This window comes from Strongylocentrotus purpuratus, unplaced genomic scaffold, assembly GCF_000002235.5.
Source record: "Strongylocentrotus purpuratus isolate Spur 01 unplaced genomic scaffold, Spur_5.0 spur5_scaffold_3, whole genome shotgun sequence".
NCBI classification, from domain to species: Eukaryota; Metazoa; Echinodermata; class Echinoidea; order Camarodonta; family Strongylocentrotidae; genus Strongylocentrotus; species Strongylocentrotus purpuratus.
Genome location: NW_022145609.1, coordinates 31,894,212 through 31,915,945, shown reverse-complemented (window position 1 = coordinate 31,915,945; position 21,734 = coordinate 31,894,212). Strand labels below are relative to the sequence as shown.

At 37.0% G+C, this 21,734-nt stretch overlaps 3 protein-coding genes across 5 annotated transcripts in view; 2 read left to right on the top strand and 1 right to left on the bottom strand.

Annotated features, from left to right (window-relative positions):
• LOC578616 overlaps window positions 1-13,572 on the top strand; it is a 58,686-nt gene extending 45,114 nt beyond the window's left edge. For 2 of the 3 annotated variants that reach the window (XM_030996127.1, XM_030996128.1), the window contains 6 exons: window positions 1,334-1,543; window positions 2,375-2,587; window positions 3,460-3,653; window positions 4,693-4,893; window positions 5,371-5,518; window positions 11,277-13,572. In XM_030996127.1, coding sequence (XP_030851987.1) covers window positions 1,334-1,543; window positions 2,375-2,587; window positions 3,460-3,653; window positions 4,693-4,893; window positions 5,371-5,518; window positions 11,277-11,398 — 1,088 coding nt within the window. In that variant the 3' untranslated portion in view covers window positions 11,399-13,572. Of the gene's footprint in view, window positions 1-1,333; window positions 1,544-2,374; window positions 2,588-3,459; window positions 3,654-4,692; window positions 4,894-5,370; window positions 5,519-7,379; window positions 7,515-11,276 lie in introns of all 3 variants that reach the window. The other variant, XM_030996129.1, reaches the window with a different exon arrangement.
• Window positions 13,573-15,554: 1,982 nt separating this feature from the next.
• LOC115928564 lies at window positions 15,555-16,330 on the top strand. Its single transcript, XM_030995887.1, has 2 exons — window positions 15,555-15,828; window positions 15,888-16,330. Exons 1-2 carry the CDS (start codon window positions 15,555-15,557, stop codon window positions 16,328-16,330), a joined length of 717 nt encoding a protein of 238 aa, XP_030851747.1.
• Window positions 16,331-17,632: 1,302 nt separating this feature from the next.
• Window positions 17,633-21,734, bottom strand: part of LOC762952 (cystathionine gamma-lyase) — a 40,390-nt gene continuing 36,288 nt past the window's right edge. Inside the window, exon 9 of the mRNA XM_030995703.1 lies at window positions 17,633-20,028. Coding sequence (XP_030851563.1) covers window positions 20,017-20,028 — 12 coding nt within the window. The 3' untranslated portion in view covers window positions 17,633-20,016. The remainder of the gene's footprint in view (window positions 20,029-21,734) is intronic.

Genomic DNA, 21,734 nt, shown 5'->3' with positions numbered 1-21,734 from the left:
ATTTCAGTAAAATGAGAACAAAAAGTAAATAATACAAAATTTCACAAATTGCTTTTTTAGCTTCTCAGACAGTCTGGGCCGACAGGTGGAGTTCAAAATTAGTATACGCTTCATTTAAAGCTTATCTGCCATAGTTGACAGGAGGGATTATATCGCCCTGCAAGGTCACTGGACAGGTGGTTATCTCATCAACACAGCTCTCAGTTAACATAAGAAAAAGAGGATCATGGGGTACCAATGGTCACCGATTAGGCATTGTTTGTTATATAGAGGGCGCAAGTAGCTACAAGTAGTGCAGTGGGCCTTTAAAATCCAACAAGTTATAAGACTTGCCCTCCATTATACAAAACATGATACATGTGTGCCACGGGCAAAACGAAGTATGGAGGGAAATGAGAGGGCCAAAATAAGAAAAGAAAGAGAGAGAGTAAAGAAGTTTCCAGAATTCCCGCTGAACTCTTGAAATGATGATTTCGCATTTGGGAAACTGTGCAACATTTATTTGTGTATTTTCTCCAAGTAATATTATGCAGCGTGAGCTTTCGTGTATTATATTCTCGAATTAATTACCATATCCATACACTTGATGTTTTGTTCAACGGTGCCTTGCTAACTAATTTGCTCGGGTGATACGCATTTTAACCAGGTGACTCTAGATATTGGTGCTAATGTATTTGTATACAAATTTTTACTCATTCCATTGTGTTTTAAATTTCCCCTCTAAATTACGTCTTTCTATACTGCCTCACAGTTATTCGTCTGCAACACCCGGGGGTGGTCACATATTAAGACATACTGGGTTGTGCCGCTCTAATGGGTCGCTTTCTCACAAAAAATCCCTAAACATGGGTCCCATTTTTAACAAAAATATCCCTATTAAAACATACGTCCGTTTTTCAAAATTTGCAAAATTTGCAAAAAAATGGGCTTTACTTCGAGAAAAATCCCCCGAAATGACCCTTAAAAATGGGGAGGGGTTTCGAGGCTTCAGCGGCACACCCCCGCCCAAACCAAATCTGAGTACCCCACCCCCCCCCCCCCCCCCCCGGCTACAACTGTTTGATGGAATAACCTCCTCCAACACCCTCTCCTGTTCGGCTGCTTTGCTGCCTCGCGGGGTCACATTAATGATGCCATCCAATTTTAAAGCACCCCCCTTGACAAAATTCTCCGTACGCCACTGGGTATGGATTTGTAGATTAAATTTTTTTTCTCTCTTCCTGAGTCTGGATAAAAACCTTCTGACGCCCTAATTAATCTTATTATCTTTTAAAAGAAAAAAAAGTATGGTTATTTTAACCAGATTTATTAAATATTACTCATGACTGAACAGGTAGCAATCTTCACCCTATGGACTGCATGGATTTCACAATCGGTATGGTAAGCCATGGCAATGTGACACGTATCCATGACTACTACACGCGTGACCGGTCGACACCCCGCCTTGATTCGTTCTACGGAGGTATGGACAGCTTGGTGGCTGCCATGGGTTTCCAGTGGGCCGATGGAAGGACTCGCATCGTCTTCAGGAAGAAACTCGAAGGTATGAGATGAATTGATGATGATGGTGATGATGATGGTGATGATGATGATGATGATGTTGAAGATGATGATGGAAATGATGGTGGTGATGATGATGATGATAAGGACGATGATGAAGATGATGGTTGGAGTGATGATGATGATGAAGATGATGATAATGGTGATGATGAAGATTAGGATGATGAAGATGATGGTTGGAGTGATGATGATGATGAAAGTGACAATGATGATGACGATGAAGATGATGGTTAGAGTGATGGCGATGATGATGATAATGATGATGATGTTGAGAGCGATGGTGGTGATGATGATGATGATGATAATGATGACGATGATGAAGATGATGGTTGGAGTGATGATGATGAAGATGCTGACACAGAAGATTATGATTGAAATAATGGTGGTGATGATCATGATGATGATCTTGTTGACAATACTTATGATGCTGATAGTGATGATAACGATCGTGATGGTAAAAAGAGTAAATGTAACGTTTATGGTGATGATAGTGAGGAGGAGGAGGAGGAGGAGGAGGAATGTTAGGATGGTGGTGATGGAGATAATGAAGAGGATTATGTTGAGGAAGGCGATTATATTTCTACTGAATGTACATTTTCTTTTAGGACATTCGTATTTATTGCGTTCTTCATTACTCCAAATATATGTTCTTACGGAGGAACAACTTCTCATTTCCTCTTTATTCCAATTTTGTTTCCTTTTATTTTCTATTTATTCATTTCCTCTTTAAACAAAGCAAAAAATCTTCTTGTTATCATTCTCTGATATCACATGCACCTGTACTAATATCTTTGCCTTTCCTTCCCACTTTTAGCGACTGAACAAACCGACCACTCCATTGCCAACAACGATGATATGATGGCGATTTGGTCTCGTGGGCAGGAATTTGGTCGCTATGTTCACAACCCACCTAGTGGTCTCGAAGTTTGCCAAGCCAGTGATTACATGTTCTACCGCAGGGACGAACTCAAGTACCACGGTACAAGCCCAGATCAGCGTGGAGTCATCCCAAACCTCAACTTCTATGGTAAGTTTAAATCATTGTTTTCATATTGTATCTTATTTGATCTTACTCTATATACAACTTCTATCTTTCTCCTTCACTTTACTTTTTTTTCTTCATCTCTCTGCCCCCGCCCCTTTCCTCTCTCTCTCTCTCTCTCTCTCTCTCTCTCTTTCTCTCTCGCTTTCCATCTCTCTCTCTCTCTCTCTCTCTCCCTTTCCGTCTCTCTCTCTCTCTCTCTCTTTCTCTCTCTATCCATCTATACCCACCTATATATCTAACTATCTAACCCTTTTCTCTCTCTCCTTATTTATTTGATGATTATATTAATAAATTTAATGCGGTATTCAATGCTCCCTACATGTAAAACCGTGACCTCTTTCTCCCGTTATCATTTCCCCTTTGTTCTGCCTCTTTTTTGTTACCCTTTTCAGTTTGCTTTTTTCTAAGGGGGGGGGGGGCGTGAGTGCTTTTCTGCGTTGTTTTATATGTTTTCCTCAAAAATTTGTATCACAAAATCGGTGCTACAACCATCTTAGAATGTGGACGAAATACAAATACTGATGTTTCCTCCAAAGAGGAAAAATCTTAAATTAATTACTTCCAACATAGGCCTACCTAGAGTTTGCTTTTTTCCAATGCAGATGAAAATGTCGTATTCATCGTGAAATTAGATTACAGTGACGTCATACTCAGCCTAGCAAATTGTATAAAAGAAAATCAACCTGAAATGATCGAGTAAGATCGAGATCGACGAATGAATTGTACTGGTCATTCTAAATATTTTGTTGTTGAAATTATATAGCTTTATTTTCTTCTTTGTGTCTTGTTGAAAAAAATTAGCAATACCTGCATGTTTGATAAATACAATTCAATTTACCTCGATCACTTAACAGCGGATCCCAGTGCAATTTCGGATAGGTGCGTCACGGAGGAGACCGTTGAGGGCACTAACTGCAATGGACCTCGCTGTGACATGCGGGTCACCATTGATTACATAACAGACACTGACAGCTATGACGTCACAATCAACACACCAATAGCCATGGACCAGTGGACCGGAATCGGTTTCTCTAGCAACGGAGCTATGGTTAGTATAAGAGTGCCACTGTAGTTTGGGATGAATATTAGGCCATTACATGTTCAGCGTCCCCGCCCACTTCCTTTTTGGGGGCCGCTTCCTATTTTTGTATTATTATTTTTTTTTTTGAATTATTTTTTTTTTGAAGAAAAAAAATTTTCATGAAAAAAAACATGAAAAACACTGCTAAAATGGATCTATTTCTGATCTTTTTTTATTTTATTATTTTTTATATGTCGGCGGCCATCTTGAAAAATAGCCCGACTGTCAGGGAAAATGTACCGAGCGGCCATTTTGAGTGACCATTTTGAAAAGAAAAAAAAAAGGGCCTCCTCCTTCCTATTTTTCAAAGAAGCAGAACGCTAAACATGTTTTTTGTTTGTTTATTATTTGGCCTTATGACGATTCACAAGTAACATGGGCCTTTATTCATTCATGTGTTAAGTCGATTTTTTTTTTAAATCACATTTTGAGAACCTATGGGTGGAATTATATCAGAAGTCCTAACCGAGGTGCCACACTGGGATAATAATAAATGCAGGACCCTAAGGAAGTACAGCAATGATGCTGCTGACGCTTCCCCGGGTAAACAAAAAGTATTATTATTACAATACATTATAATTTGCTCTTGTTAAAGCCATACTGTATATACCGGAAGCACTACCGCAAAATAGTCCCGCAAGTCGCTGCTTCTCTAGTATAGCTGCGCTGTTAATAGTTCTAGCACCGAATATTCTGTCTGTGAAGTGGAAATTGGGTATTAGGTTATGCACTGTTGGCAAGTTGACCAGGGACCCGTTTCACAAAGCCTTTTTTCAATGACAAATGATGAAAAATCAGTGACAAATCTGCTGATAACCAATCAGAAGCAAGGATTTCAGTAGCTTATAACAAAAACTGTCATTTGTAAATGATGACAAGTTTTGTGAAACGCCCCTCAGTATAATTATGGCGCTGTGCAATGAACAATACGCTAGGGCAGATAGTTCATTAGTTCAGTACCGCTTTAACATGTTTTTCATTATCATTATTGCCCACCCCCTTACAGGTTGGTTCTGATGCTATCCTTGTATGGATAAACGGTGATGATGGTATGATACAAGTTAAGGACTACCAGCTCAACGGTAAAAGCGTAGCCGGCGTCGAGGAAGATGCCAACAGCGATGGACTGACTGTCCTAGATATGAACTACCAAGGTGGTATTCTCAATGTCAAATTTAATCGTCTGCGTAATACCGGTGACAGCAACGTGAGTATAATTAGTAATATAAAAATATTTTAAGGATGATGAGATTTGTATGGTGCCAAATCCACTTGGAAAAATTCAAACGGAGGACTTGTGCAAAAATAAAATAAACCACATAAAAGCATCTCCATAAAGTACAACATTTAGATTATGAAATCAAAGACAACAATTAATTATAATTTATGCCGAATCAAACAGATACGTTTTTTTGCTATTACGAAACTCTCTCAAGAGATAGCATCTACAATGAAGGCCTTGCCTGAGCAAAGGTTATATCCTCCACTTACATGTAGTATCGAGATTTGGAAGAAGAGGTATACTCCTGAGCTTTGAGAGCGTAAAGATCGAAACCGGAGGACCTTCCGGAGAAGTGACCACTGAGCCATTAGGCGAAGAATTATCCTAAAATTGTGAATTTTGCTTTGTGTTTACTGGGGTTTCTCCCATTTTTAATCGTCATCACCCATTGTCATCATTCAGGATTTCGTCTTCACCGATGAGGACAGCGGCTGCGCCAGGCTGCTGCTTCCCAAGCCCGGGGAAGGGTTCGGATCCGTCATGGACGGTGTGGTCCAATATCATGGCAGGACACCCATGGTCACTGGCAACACATGTATCAGGCCGTGCAGTAAGTACTCCATTTCTATGATTCATTTTGTTGTTGTTGGAAGAAATGAAATAATAAATTGGCTCTCCAGTAGACCCTCAAAGGACCATTTTTTGGCCCTGTTACAAACAAAACATGGTCACTTCTAGAAAATGTATCAAGGCATAATAATAATAATAGCTAGTTCTTATAGAGCGCTTTTCAGGACCGAAGGCCCTCTCAAAGCGGTATAGTACTCTCGGATTGTATAGGAAAATATGTTACAATTTTATAGGGGATCATTTCTTATGAGTATTACGTAGCTTTAGAAAAATTCTGCCTCTTTTCTTTATGAATCATCTTCTTCTTCTTTTGGGGGGGGACAATGCTTCACTTTTCTCTCATCATCTACCTATTGCTGTGATTCATCACCGTTGCAGTGAATATATACCAAATGTTTCTTACTGTTTTTTTTTTACTAACAAATTCATTTCTTGTATGTCTTTACATAATGAATTGGTCTTGGAGTAGTAATATGTGTTTTCTTTGATTCAAAAAAGATTGGGTTCATTCAATATATTATGATCAAACTGCTATTTGTTCATAAAAGACTAGTATGCGTTGGCCACTTTTTATTATTTCATTTCATTTCATTTCATGAACCACATTTTTTAAACGTCATTTGACTTTCATAATTGCATTGAATGTGTTTAATAATTTCTTGAAACATTAACGCAGCCTCATTCCATAATTAAACCCTGTTTTATACGTCATAATTATGTAACTTTCATAATAGCATGTCCTCTGTAAATGAATGCGTACTTGAAAAATTAATGTAGTAACCCGTTGTATACGTCATGACTTGTAAAGCTTTTAAAACAGCAGTGACTTTGTTATTTATTTGACATGATGCTGCAATTAAAAAAAAACTTTATATTTTCGGCTTACGTTTTTGTTTGTTTTGTCATTTCTAAACAATCCATCGATTTCTGCAATCATCAAATTTCATTTTCTATTTTTTGTTTTAATAATTCTGTGTAGATACAGTTAACAACTAAGTTGTTCATACCCTGACCAAGTTTTATAATTTGTTAAGTATGCGAAAAAATGTCCCGATTTATGTTTCTTGAGGATGTGTCAAATTGAAGCTTACATCTTATTTAAGTATTCAACAAATGCCCTAATTCAACCAGCCCACCTTTAATTCGTGAGTAACGAAAAACACACAAAACATCAAATTTACTGGGGTATGAACAATTCTGTTTTTAAATGTATGTATGTCAGTGTGGCTTTCCATTTTTTAAACGGTCGCAAAGACTTTCGAAAAATCCACCTAAGGCATTTTCAATAACCTTTTTCATCACCTATTACGATATTCCTTAATAGATCGTTTTCGCAATGTAACCAAATTTAATGCAAACGTCTTTGTGAAGTGCCTTAATTCAAATACTTTATTCACCTATAATTAATGATTTTATTTGCAATAACTCAGAATTCAAAATGCATATATTACATTTGCAAGCTATAATGTTTGTCCTACCTGGCATCAACTAGTGTACGCAGTTCGCATTCTGACTTTTGAATTACAATCATTCGTAACAGAGGATTGCAATAATTCGTATCGAGGGACTTCACAAAGACGTATGCATGAGATTTGGTTACAATAGGAACTTTTAGATTTGCACAACGACAACGCGGATTGCTACGATCGATTGACCTCCTTTTAATGCACTGCCTTGAATGGACGTCACACGTATCAGTCCAAAAATTATTACCAAAATGGTCCATTCTATCACGGTTTCCGTGGAATGAGGTAAAGAAAGTGCTTTGAGTTGATTTCTCGAAAAGCTCTGCGATCGCGTTTCTTGGACGTTTATTGAATAACATACAATCCTCTTTACAGGTGCCGGAAACCGTCTTGTGTCGACTAACATGTCTCTGCTTCTATCCCTGAGTGTCATCCTCTACGCCTTTCTTTCCAAACTCTTCTAAATCAATCACGCCTATAACTCTTATCATCATAAACTATCTATCATTCGTGAGTATAACTTTTCTATAAATGTGTTACTTTCTTCTAAAGTGTTGATGAGCAGAACAAGAAATGGGTTCAAATATCACTATGAATATGACGGACAAAGAAAGAGGCCAAAATATACAGTTCCTCATTCTACCCTCAACAATTGCTATCGTAGACAAAGGACATCCCTTCACTGCTATTATGTACAAATGTGTAGAACAGGTGTCACATGCATATTCACCTGTTCTACACATTTTTACATAAAAGCAGTGAAGGGATGTTCCTTTGTCTACTACAGCAATTGTTGAGGGTAGAATGAGGAACTGTATATTTTGTCCTCTTTCTTTGTCCGTCATATTCATAGTGAATGTTGTTGACATGTAAGATACAAGCCTAGGGTTTTTAGCATGTCGCTCTCAAAGAAACAAATTTCATAATTTATTTTAGTAACAATTTCAAATCAGATTCATAAAACGCATCATTTTCATCCGATTGTATTGGTGCTAATTAGCTTAATTGATATTATACACCTGTTCGCGCGTATGATTATGGAAACGGCAATTCAATCAATCTGAATCTGAAATTCGATCGAATTCAGCGGAATGAAGGAAAACCGGGAAAAAAAGAAAATATAAACGAAATAGAGATGAACAGTTGCTGTTAAAGGTTGGCTCAGTCAGTAGAGCGTCCGCCTCGAACGTTAAGACGTTGCTGCTACCTTGTTTGGCATTCAACAATAAGGGATAGAGCAACGTCGATCCGCGGCGCTGCTCAGTGGCTACCGGGTTCACGATCAATTGGGCAAAAATAATTTCTATTTTCGGTTTAACTTAATAAAATTTGGAGTGGACTTTAAAAGATTATTATTATCATTATTATTATTATTATTAAACCAACTGAGAAGAGTATCTTGTCTAGACTTATGTCAGATACCTATAATTCCAATATTAGTCAGAAACTGTGGTCATTGGAGGCCAGTATATGTATGCCTACAACTTGTCATCTTTTTTAAAAAGGAGAAGAAATCAAAATGCATCGACCATCAGCACTTTATCCACGGGAATTACTGTCATATAATTTTCACCTCACTGAGTTATTCATGTTTCCCCCTAAATAAACCTGTTCGGAGCATCGTAATCACAAAGGGAAATAAACTCCCTCGAGAGTTGTCAGACACATTGGCCCGAATTCACAAAGGAGGTTTGACGACAAACCTCCTTTTGTTTCGCCAAACCTCCTTTTGTTCTTTACAAACCAGGTTTGTAAAAAACGCGTAAAAACGCGTCATATGACGTACTAAAACCAAGGTTTGTCGAAAAACCTCCTTTGTGAATTCGGGCCATAATGTGTTTAGTTTTGCATGCCTCACTTCTTTTCAAGATTATGATCAACGCGTTTTGTTCTCATTTTCATCATCTCATTTTCCTTTCATTTATATTTCCTGATCATACATAATTTTTTTACTGCACTCATACATTTCACAATTTCCAACGGTTGAACCACTTCTGCAGCACTATGTCTTTAATCACAATAATCACGATTATTTACTTTTAATTTACTAACATTATTTTCTCAGACACATATGTGTTTGTTTGCATACCTCACTTCTTTTCAAGATAAAAATCAACCATTTTTCCCCTTCTCATTCTCATCATCTAATTGTCCTTTCGTTTAAATGAGGGACTTTATTCTCTCGCAAGAATAGCGATTTTGTGCTCTATTAATACATTATTGTTTCCCTTTAAATAACCGATCCCTCCGAATGTAGTCATACATCTCTGCTCATCTCATAGTGATACAAAATTGCTGGATGTTATAAAATTCAAAAGTGAAGAGTTTGGCTAGCTGCATAATATTATGAATACATATGGTCTATGGTTTACAGTAAGGCATGGGAAAAGCCTCGACTCTGTTTGGAACTAGATGGCCATGTCATTGAGCAGGTCAATAATAACATCTACCTATAGGACAAAATGTCACTGATGATGCCAGTTGTGAGGCAGACAGCAAAAGAAGGATTGAAATTGCGCGGAATACATTCCTGGTAATGAAAGACTTATTTGCATCAAGAAATTGAATTAAATTGAGAATGGGACTTTAAATTGCTTTGCCTTGTCTGTTTTATGGAGCAGGAACATGGACCTGAACAAAGAATATGCATAGTAAAGGAAATCACATTTCTAAATTTGGATTTGCAGGAGAATGATGAGAATAGTATGGACAATGGAAAGATATGAAAACTTACAAGGTCGATATGGCAGGGTTTAAACTTTATATCCTGATAGGAATGGTTGAAGAAAGAAAGGCAAAATAGTCTCTTGATCTATAATTTGATTGGAAGGAAAAGTAGAAGGTGACATACCAAGAGGGAATCCGATACTTATTTTGGAGGCGAACATGAAGGCATGGAGTGGAAAGACACCGTAAGAGTGTACTAGGGTGGTAGAAAGCAGAGATCATAATGTGTGGGGAAAATGTTAGAATCGACCTCTGGGTTTGGAGAAGATACCTAAATTACTAAATTGAAACATCATTCCCCTTCATATGGATCGTGATAACATGACTTACTATGTCTTATACCATGAACACCATAACAAAATCTAATGATGTTGTCAAAGATAAATAGTAGTAGTTTAACGTTCAACAACGTTGTAGGCAGTGACACTTGAATTGGATAAACCTTTTTTAAAGGCCTGTTTCTGGTTTATTTCATGGTAGTAAAAACCCGAGATGACCAATTTTCAATTTCGAAAAATACCTCATCTTAAAAAACTTGTCATAATTGTCTCTCTGTTTATATGTCACTTCCACTCTGCGATACTGAATGAAGTTCATTTTTTTAGTACAAAGTATCACACCTTGCAATTCATATTATTCTTTTTATATTTAAACTAGTTTCAACGAGTGTCACACGTTTTGTGTCTTATTTCATTTCATTTCATTTCATTCATTTATTTTTCAACATTCCAATTAAAGGTATGGACCAGTTTTGGAAACGCCCCTCTCTCAAAAAATGAAATAGAAGCTCTTAGTACCAATCATATGAAAGCATATGCTTTTACTAATATGTGATGATACAAATTTTGCCGGGAAACCGCCTACTATTTGATATATTTGGTAAATTATATTATCTATCCGGACTGGATAGATATCGCGTTGTCCCATATACATCTTTCTGTGTACAGTGCTTGTAACTTTATCAAAAACTGGGCCAAATGTCTTATCCTTTTGATGATTCCAGAACCTTGCAGTACTCACCACTACTTTTATGCTAGATGATCAACCTTTTCTGATCTATTCCACAACGTTTCTTTCACAATGCGATCGCATGACTAGAACTTGTCTATACCTTTAAAAAATATAAAACATGCAAATATAAATAATGTCCATCATACAAAAAAAAGAAAAACATATATAATAAGAAAAACGATCAAGTGACAAGGCGAGGTAAATGATGAACCAGTATGCAGAGGGGGTGGAAACACAAAGAAAGTTGCTTGTCAGGGCTAATCCCCAAAATAATCATATCACATTGTAAACATATGGAAACAAAAGGGGCAGGGGACGTATGATTGTTCGTCACCTACGTTTACTCTTGCTTCTCGCAGTAACGCATTAAGTAATGTGAAAGTTTAATAATCTGAACTAGAAAAAAAATCTTAATTAAAAATTATCTCTAATCAAAATGATGGGAGCAGTTTTGTTTCATTAATTCTAAAGTACTTCCCATCTCAATTTGTTTTAAATTTTAATCTTTTCCTTTTTTAAAAATAAATATCACAGCGTCTCCGAGTACTCCATCGGTAGGAGATGGAGGTGGTTCTGCAACAAGCATAAAACCTCTTCAACCTTTGACCTTTGCCCTGGTGACCTTAGCTTCAATCCTGTTCTCTCTTCGGCGCTGAAATCTGGACATAAAGAGGAGCTATTCGAGATCGCCTTAAGCAGTTGAATCATTTACATTTTATTAGATTTTTGTTTAAATAAAATATACCAAGAAACGTTGTCTTCTCCTTTATTTTGTGATAACGGAGAAAACCCTTTTAATTTCGACTTACAGTCATTAAGGAAGTCATTTATACCATATCATAAACTGTCAAATTGATCGTAGATTGATGTTAATCCGGTATTTATTATCAATATTTTATAGACGAAAAAAACGACGGATTCAAAAGTTGAAAGGTTGAGTCCAGTATTTCATTTACGAGCTTTCTCGCGACCAAATATAAACACGCTTCGGCTGTTCATCTTTTTTGTTTGTCTGTACGGAGTAATTTATTAAATGATCACATACATGTAAATAAGGTAATGTTTTTGTTATGTAAACACTGTAAAAAAAATCATTCTTGATAGCGTGAGAGAATTTATATGAATTCATTAAAAATAGAATGTAAGTTTGTTGTTTAGCTGAATCACAATTAAAAAGAATGGCAAATGAAGCTGATGTGTAGTCTTTATAAATGATGTTTTTTCATTAATTCTTTCATCTTACAGCAACCAAACTAATGCCTGGTGCATACGAGGTCGATTACCCTTTTTCTGAATGTAGAGATTTATCTATATATATATACGGAATGATTGTCTTAAGTGTCTCACAATGTTGTATAATTATGTCTTGATAACGCACACATACTCAGATAGTATACGCTAATTGCTTGTTCGTTCGCCACATTACAATTTTACGCTCTTCAATGCAATCCTACGTTTTAATAAAGAAGTATTCTTTTAAGGTATATAGAATTTGATAGAAAACACAAGAATATGGAAGAAATTATATAATTGTTTTGCTTTGGCAAACAGAACATCATAAATAGCGTTTCGATTCAGTGGCATCATTGTATGAATATGTTCACAACATATGATTGTGTATGTCTACGGAATCGGTTAAATATGTGTTTATTTTTATCAATTTGAGTAGTTGTCGAATTCTAGGCGATAGCTGTGATCAATTGTATTTTGTATGATTTTTTGTAAATTATCGCACAAAAGGACTTTCATTAGTTTTAATTATTGCACAAAAGGACTATCGTAAATATATATATATATATATATATATATAATATAGCGCATGTTCAATTTTATTATTGACAATCTTTGACAACATGATTGGAATAACTGGATGGTATAAATATCGGTAAAACTGTGTTGAAAGCCTTTGTGTAGAAACTTTGAAAAGAGACCAAAACATTTTTGTTTTCTTTCTTTCTCAAATCAATCCAAAAACATCATTAACGTGTGAAAATATGATAAGTACACCCCAGATTGAATAAAATAACAATACATATTATACATGATATTACTTCTAATGATAGAAATAATGATGATGATAATAATAATGATGATAACAACTTAATGATAATACAAAGAATCATAATTATAATAATGATAAAAATAATAATAATTATTATAACAAAGGTAATAATGATTATGATAAAGTAGCTGTTTTGGCACACAATACAAAGTATCATGTTACCTTTATAAATTATTTGTAAATTTATTTCACACAGGTAATTTGCAGGATTGACCAATAGCTGTGAAAGCTATACATTCATATTTGTATTCATGCATTCATATTTCAAGTTTGTTATTAAAGTCTGCACTAGTCATTTCGTAATGTTTTTCTCTGTTCCAACGGGAATTGGTCACACTTGAAGTCTCTTAGATATAGAGTTCCAATCAAAGCACCTCGGAACTTTTTCGGTATGGGGGCGGACGGGCGGTGGTAAAATATAACGCGGTAAAACCGCCGCGTTATTTTTGTGCAGATAGCGTAAAGTGTCATACGATTCACACTTCTGTATCTTATAACACAGAGCTCAGTGAAAACGCGCAGAACCTTTGTTGCGCGCAGTCGCCATTTATATAAACCGCGGCGGTTGTTTTGTGGGTGTTTACCGCGGCGGTTGTTTTGTGGGTGATTACCGCGTCATATCTGTACGAGCCTTAAGTAAGTGTTTCCAATTATTCAGAATGGACCTCGATTGAGTATGAAACGTGGACAACCTATGTCGACTAGTGTCTTCTACTGTTCAATCTTTCAACTTTGTATTAGACAATAAATATACGTTTTCACACAGTACTACAAAGAACTCAGTTGTGAATTATGTTGTAGTATTACTACTGGGTGTATTGTATAAAAACACATTTTTCTCCAGAGACAACATAATATTAAGCACCGAAAGCATATGGTATTGAAATTGCCCTTAAGTTGATTTTTTGACAATGTTTGCCATTGTGCTATAAGTAAGCGTTCAATAAGTCTATCATATTTAACTTATTTTCAATAGAAGCATAACAATCAGACAAACCAATCAAAAAAAAAGTTTGAGCAAAATTTGATAACTTATAAAAAAAGATAAGAGATGGTAGAGAGATAGAGAGAGAGAGAGAGAGAGAGGGGGGGAGGGAGAGGGGGAGGGGAGAGGGGTAGATAGAAAGAAAGTGATACAAATATAAGAAGAGTGTGGAGTGTGAATGTATGAAGCGTGCGCATTAAGAAACGCGTTTGCAAATCCCTTAAAACGTCTAAAATAGTAATTGATTAAAATGTACACGGTAGTGGTGGTCAGTTGCGGCGCTCCCGAGGGGCAAGGGGGCAACGTGTTCCTCCATTTTACAAGTACCCTAAAAGTTCCCAGTTGTATATAGGAAAAGTGCCTCTTTGACTTTATAAAAAGTCCCCTCTTTACATTGGAAAAAGTTTTTTTTTAAATAACTTTTACAAGTGCTCCTATAACTTTGTAAAAGTGCCCCTTCCCCTTTTCACCTCTGATAAGTGCCCCTTATCCTTCGAAATGTCCCCCTTTTTATTTGCAATAAGTGTCCATCCTCATAAGTGCCCCTTTTCACTTTTGATAAGTGCCCTCTTTTAAAATAAAAGAGCCCTTTGCCCTTCTCATAAATGCCCCTTTCGCCTTTAAAAAGCCTACTTTGTCATTCTCACACGTGCCCCTTTCATCTCTGGTAAATTACGTTTTTCAGATACTAGAAGTTACCCTTTCTACTTCAGATAAGTACCCCTCCCCTCCGATAATTGCCCCTATTCTAATCTGAGAGATGCTCGTTATATTTTGTCAAGTGCCCCTTTCCCCTCCTGAAAAGGGCTCCTTCCATCTACGATGAGTGCCCCTTTTTCACTTCTAATAACTGCCCCTTTTATTTTGACACTTGCCCCTTTTTCCTTTACATTAAATGCTCTTTTTCAAACTAATGAGTGCCCATTCCCCTTCTCATAATTACCTCTTTTCATCTCTGATAAGTACCGGTTTAATTTAACATGTGCTTCTTTTTCTTTTTAATAAGAGGCATTTCCCCTTTCTCATAAAAACCTCCGATAAATGACCATATGAAGTTCTGATCGGTGCCCCTTTTTTTTCAACAAATGCACATTTTCCTTTATCATAAGCGCCTCTTTTTCATTCTCATACGTGCCCCTTTTCATATCTAGTCAATGCCCTTTTCAGGTGCGATAAATGCCCCGATTCACCTCTGATAATTTTCCTTTTAACAATGTTCCTGCCCCTTTTCCTTTCTAATAAGGGACCTTTCCCCTTTTAATAAATGCCTCTATTCACCTTTTATTTATAAATGCCCCTATCAAAATTTGAAGACACTCAGGGCAGGGGATGCCTTCAGACCACCAAGTAGGATCTCTGCTCCGAGGAAATGAGGTGTTTCTGCAATCACCAGTATGGTCAGCTGTCTGGAGCAGGCGCGTACGCAGGGGGGGGGGGGGGGGGGGGGGGGGGGGGGGGGGGGTAAGAGGACACTTTTTTTTTTTTTGGTCGAAATTTGAAAATTTGACATTTGGCTCCGTTGGGGGGGGGGGTAAGGTCACCTTTTTAGGTCAACCATGGGAATATTTTATTTTATTTTTTATTTTTTATTTTAATAATTATTAATTAATTTTAATTTAAAAAAAAATTTAAAAAAATGGGGGGGGGGGGGGGGTTTACACACAAAAAAATACCAAAGGGGGGGTTAACCCCCTAACCCCCCCCCCCCCCTGTGTACGCGCCTGGTCTGGAGCCACCATGTAATGGGAAGATGATGGTCTCCAAGATGTCCGACCTTATCCCTTGGGCGGAGACGAGGTGCAGCATTGAACTTGGAAGAGGTGTCGCAGGAACTGTCTTCCTCTTCCGTCACGCAGTCTCGAAGATCCCCGTCGCTGCCAAGCTCGTGGAATACCCAGGAGAGTGCTTCAGAAACGAGGTCAGGATTCATCAAGCAATCAGTGGCCTCCCATGGTTTCCTACCTTCTATGGAAGCTTTGACATCGCAGATGACCAGACAGTTTTGGCCATGGAGTTCGTTGGAAATAAGTCCGAGGATCGTAGCTATACACCGATCTCACCAGAGATGAGTGGTTTAATGTCCTCAATGATGTTGCAGAAGGACTGAAAGCGCTCCATTCCAATGGATTCCTGTGTAATGATCTCAAAGAAGACAACGTACTGGTTGTCGAGGAGTCTGGACTCTGGCAAACCAAGATCATCAACCTGGGATGGGCTTCTGAAATCGCCACTCCTTTTGTAATGCCTCTGGATGAAGAGCAAATTGATTTCTACCGTAGCTGCCGAGGGTGTTGCCATATTGCCCCTGAATGCGTGTTGGACGCCAGGCCCTGCTCAACATCCAGCGATGTCTACTCCTTAGGTAGATTGCTAGCATCCATAGGTCGCGCCATGAGGTATGATGATTTCGAGTTTTCGAGTACGCAAATCTACCTGGCTGATGAAGAACAGAGGCCAACTGTGCAAGAAATCATTGACCAACTTTACAAAATGCGGCTGGCAGCAGAAGGGGAGGATGGCCCCGGGTCATCCTCTTGTTAGTTTATTTATCGGAAGGGGATTGGGAGAAGGGGGAAGGGCAAAATCATTTATAGCAGACACTGTAGCATATTTAACTTGAATGTAGAACTTGTAGAACTGCAGGAGGAGAAGGACTAGTGGATAGGGGGACTGAATCCAGAACTGGTCTATAGTATATAGATTGATAAAGGAAAAGAAGCATGATGGAGTAGAGATAACATTCAATATAAAGAACGATTTAGATGGAAAGTTTGATAAAATCAATGAAGACTGTATCGGGGCAGAGAAGATGTTGGAGGGAAAGGAGCAGGAGCAGGAGCAGCAGGAGCTAGAGGTGAGAAAGGGACGGGCCCGATGACAACCGCAGGGCAAGAAATGGGGGGAAAACTGGAGAAAGACACAAGTTGTTGTATTCATAGAGACAGCACAGAAGAAGAGGAGATGTAGGAGGAGGAGAAGGAAGAGGAGATGAAGGTGGAGGAGGAAGAGGAGGAGATAAAGATGAAGGAGATGATGATAGAGGAGCAGGCCTAAGAATAGCTGCAGGCCGAGGATTGGCAGATTAGAAATAGAAGTAGAATTTATTATGCTGTATATATTGTACAAATTATTAAATAATTAAATAAAAAATATACATATTTAATTCACGCTTGTTCCGTTTGTTTTTATTCTTACGTTTTTATGAAAGGGAAGCAAGAATTGGTGGCAAAGAGAGAGAGAGAGAGAGGGGGGGTGTAGAGAGAGGGACTAGCGGGGCATTGCAAGAAAGTTGAGTTGCAATCGATTGCAAAGATCAGTTGCAAATTTGCTTTCAATAGATGCAGCAAAACAAAAGAAACAGAGCCAAAAAAAATTAAGTAAAATCAGATAAATAATGAGAAAGTTTTTTGTTGTTGTAAAGTATGAAAAGCTATGGAAGTTAGAAAACCACAAAATTAATTGCCAATTTGGTTTTCAGTTTGTGACATCATTGCCTCACTATTTATCAATTGCTTTATATATTTTTATCCCATTAATTTCCCTTTTTATCCAGAAAAAACTTGATTTCCCCACGATTTTGCCAGGTTATATGATTTGTATCATATTGCATGCATGACATTCTTATTTTTAGTGTCATATGAAAGAAGAGAAATCAAGCTTTTCATTGACGTAAACATTAATAAAAGCATAAAACAGGATCATTGAGCAACTTTAATTTCCTTTATTTTTTAGCAGACACCCTGTATTACAACTCTTCTTCCAACACACATACGCACTCACCACGAGTTCACACATATACAACTGTACATGTATCTCAAAGCTGTACACAACAAAAGCTCAACATATAGTGATCAAATTAAAAGTAAACACTTTTGTATTTGCAACAAAAATAATTCACAACACCCGACTACTCCTTTAAAGAATTAGTAAGTCCCAAAAGTATAGATAAATATTCCCCATAAAAGTGATCATATTGATCATTGTGGATAGTATTGATGTGCACACAACCATTATGCAAGTCAGAAATAAGTTAGATTTAATATATGTATTATGTATCACTAAATATAATATAATGATTGATTATACCTTTACAGAGACTGTGAAAATAAAGAAGTTGGAACATGATTCATTTTTTATGATGAATAATCATGTTGCTTATGAGCAGAATATAGGTTTACACTCTTGGTTATCAATATTTAGGAAACTTTCAGTTTGGAAATTAGTGATACCTTTGTATCTTCAGCATAGCAAGGTAAAGCAGTCACATATTTCAGTTAGGCATTGCTTGCTTATTCATACTCTTTCCCCCAACATTGATTACAATATTTGAAGTACCCATTTTCTACTCCTGAGTGGAGAGAGACAAATGTGGATAGAATACCTTGTGTAGGGGCATACAAACAGATTCGTAATCTCAGCATCTTGACTGAAAACCTGGGGGGCCTTTCACAAAAGTTGTTATCAGTGACAAATGACAATTTGTGTTATAAGCTACTGAAATCCTTGCTTCTGATTGGTTATCAGCAGATTTGTTACTGATTTGTGTTATTTGTCATTGAAAAAAGGCTTTATGAATCGCCCCCCTGGTGAATGGATCACTCGTCTCAATGCAATTAAAATAATCACTTTTCATTGATTAATGTCAGCAGTGAAGATAATTGATTTTTAGTATATTTCAGAAGAACAGCTCCAAAAAAGGGAAATGTTAATACTTTTCTACCACAAGTTAGTGTACCATTGCTGCCATGTCCTCATTAAATGCCTCTGCGCATATATTCATGACTGCAGGCAGTCGCTAACGAAGAATCTTTTGAAGATTCCACAGACAGATGTATAGAGTCACATTTAGCAAAGAGAGTAATCCAGTACATACAATTCCTTACACATGATGAATATGTATCACAATTCACCAACATTTCTTACCCAAAGTACACTTTTGCCTTTCACACATAGCCTAAATACTGGTGCTGAGGAACAGAGAGAAGAGTATGACATCATTTAACTCATTGAGTAATGAACTGTTGTAACTATCTCTCTCTCAATGGGCTACGGTACTGATCATAAACACGATTTAAAAACTAGATATCTGATTCCAAACATTTGTGCTTGTTTTCAATAATGCTCGTGTCTGATACAGACCATCAAAAGTAGAATTTTTCTCCCTGCTTCAAAATATAGAGAATACATGAATTTACCTTTTCCATATATGATTTTTACTCTGTCTATTTGACTCTTAGAGACATTGATAAATATGTGATATGCACTACCTATACAAAAACAAAGCATTATCATGATTATTACTATTTTCACCTGAGGTAGTGCAAGTACGAGGGTATGATCAAACTCTATCAAAGTCATATAAACTGTGCAGTGTAAAATGCTATTCCACAGTAGTGTGAATAGCCTAAGACGTGATCGAATGGTTTTCACTTTACAATGGTATGCGCTGCATTAGATGAACGCACGAACTGGGAAATGTGTGATGAATGATTTATATAAATCAGGTTTGCAGACTAAACAATTAACTCAAACTGGCAACAAACTTCCGGAGAGAAGATAAAAGCCTTGAGAATCATGGCGGGACTTCTAATGAGCTGAAGCAAGCACACAGAGAATGGTGTCCCTTTTGTTTTTATGCACTTCTGTTCACACACAATTTCTACTGCACGTACAGGACTACGGTATGCATGCTTAACATGCACAGCATATGGTCTGAAATGAAGAAAACACCTGGGGGAGGGAGGCGTTTCACAAAGCCTTTATTCAATGACAAATGACAATAATGTGAGACAAATCTGCTGATATCCGATCAGAGGCAAGGATTTCAGTAGCTTATAACAAAGACTGTCATTTGTCACTGATGACAAGTTTTGTGAAACGGGTCCCAGGGCTCACATTCATTTAACATTACTAAGCTACTCATCAACTGATTACATCAGCTATAGTACATAGTTAGTTGACAACGAGGCTTAGCAATGTTTTATGAATAAGAGTCCTTATACCAAATTGCCACTACAGCAATGTTGTAGAAATTTTTGACTGAAATTATTTTTTGTAGTAAGAACAATGAATGAATACATGACCATGTAACATTATTTAACCTATACTTATGCTTACATACTTCAACTTATTTTGTACAAACACGATAGTCTTGAAATGAAAGAAAAAGGGAAAAATCAACTACAGAGGTCTACCAGATGGATGTCTCGCATACAGAAGGGCTCCCTCTACTCAGGTACCTGTAAAGGTGAAACACACAAGAAGAACGGGCAAATGTTAATATTCACATACAAATATATCAAGTACATGGAGCAAAACGAAAAATATAAAAGACCTCATTAGATAACAGGGGAAGATGTACCTTTAACAGATAGCGAGAACTAATTTCTCTTTATATAGAACCAGCTTTAATACCCATAACAGTTCAGTGTCAGCTTTTAAAGGCATCGTTTAACAATGTTAAATCTGAGATGCATAGCCCTACGTGTTATCAGTGTCTGTGATATGGTGTATCAGACATCTGAGCAGGGCAATTTTTAAATGTTATTGCCTTCGAGGTAAGCCAACAAAACTACAGACGAAACAAATATTATTGACCGCTCAGAAAAGTAAATGGGATTTTGTGTGTAATTTGCCAGTCAATACAGTTATACAGTAAACCAATGAACAAATATTATTTCCCGATCTGAAAAGTCAATGGGATTTTGTGTGTAATTTGCCGGTCAATACGGTTATACACTAAACCAATGAACAAATATTATTGCCCGATCTGAAAAGTCAATGGCAAAATGCATGTTAAACTAGTGAGCAATAATATAGAGCCAGTTGTAATTTACATCACGCATCACGTATAAGAAAATGCGCACTATGCGCCAACTCTATTGTGATGTAACAATCACACCCTAGGCAGACTGTTTTGCAGTGTATCGAAAATTCGCCAAACACTGGATGCACAGTGCTGGTTTGACGATGTTTGTGCAACTTCTAATGTTAGGAAACCCTGTGCAGTGTAGGCTACATAATTTAAGAGTATAAGATAGTAAGAGTTTCTTGTTTGCTCTAGATGTCTGATGTGGTTAATAATAGTAATATTGACTGCCTAATTCAGGGCAATACGATTTGTCATATATCACCCTCACCTTCGGTTCGGGCGATATGTGTTGTATTGCACAGAAGGCAGTCAATATTACTTAAATATTGAAGCCCTAAAAAAATTGTGCTTCAAAATGATCATGAAGTGTCTCAAAAAAGTAAAAATCTTTGAGTGACCGGTTTTACCATACTCATTTTACCCGATAGACTGTAGTTTTATAGAAACCGTTAGGAAAACAAAAAATTAAATTTCCATTTCCAATCATAAATATCTTGATAATCAGACAGGCGATCAGCTTGTAAAAGTCATGGGGTTCCTGACTGACCTAAAGGTTTATGATTATGATTGCAGCATGAGCTAAATCCAGAATTTTGTTTCAGAATCTGAGACAAAGTTACCGGATCCCTTTAAGGATGTTCTTGCATTATCTCAGTGGTAGGGCAGTGGTCTTTATAGACAGGTGGCTGCTAAAGCCAGTTTGATGACCAGTGATAACCTTTCCTGGCCATCCCACTCACTCGAACACTTAAAATAATTCACTTTCTTTTTCTTCATAATAACGTAAGAAAACTACTGTAAAAGATTTCTATGTCATGGTATATGATACATCTTATGTATGTTAAGTTATTTTTATTCTTTGTATGTTTGTAAAATGTGAGCAAAACAAATATATCAATACCGTAAATCTCCGTGTTTAAGATGCACTTTTTCCCACCGAAAAAAAATTCGAAAGTCGGGGGTGTGTCTTTTTTTCTTTTTCTTGGCCCAAAAAATAGGGGTGCGTCTTATACACGGAGATTTACGGTATATCAATTATCAATTATATCGGACAATAAATTGAAATGAAATGAA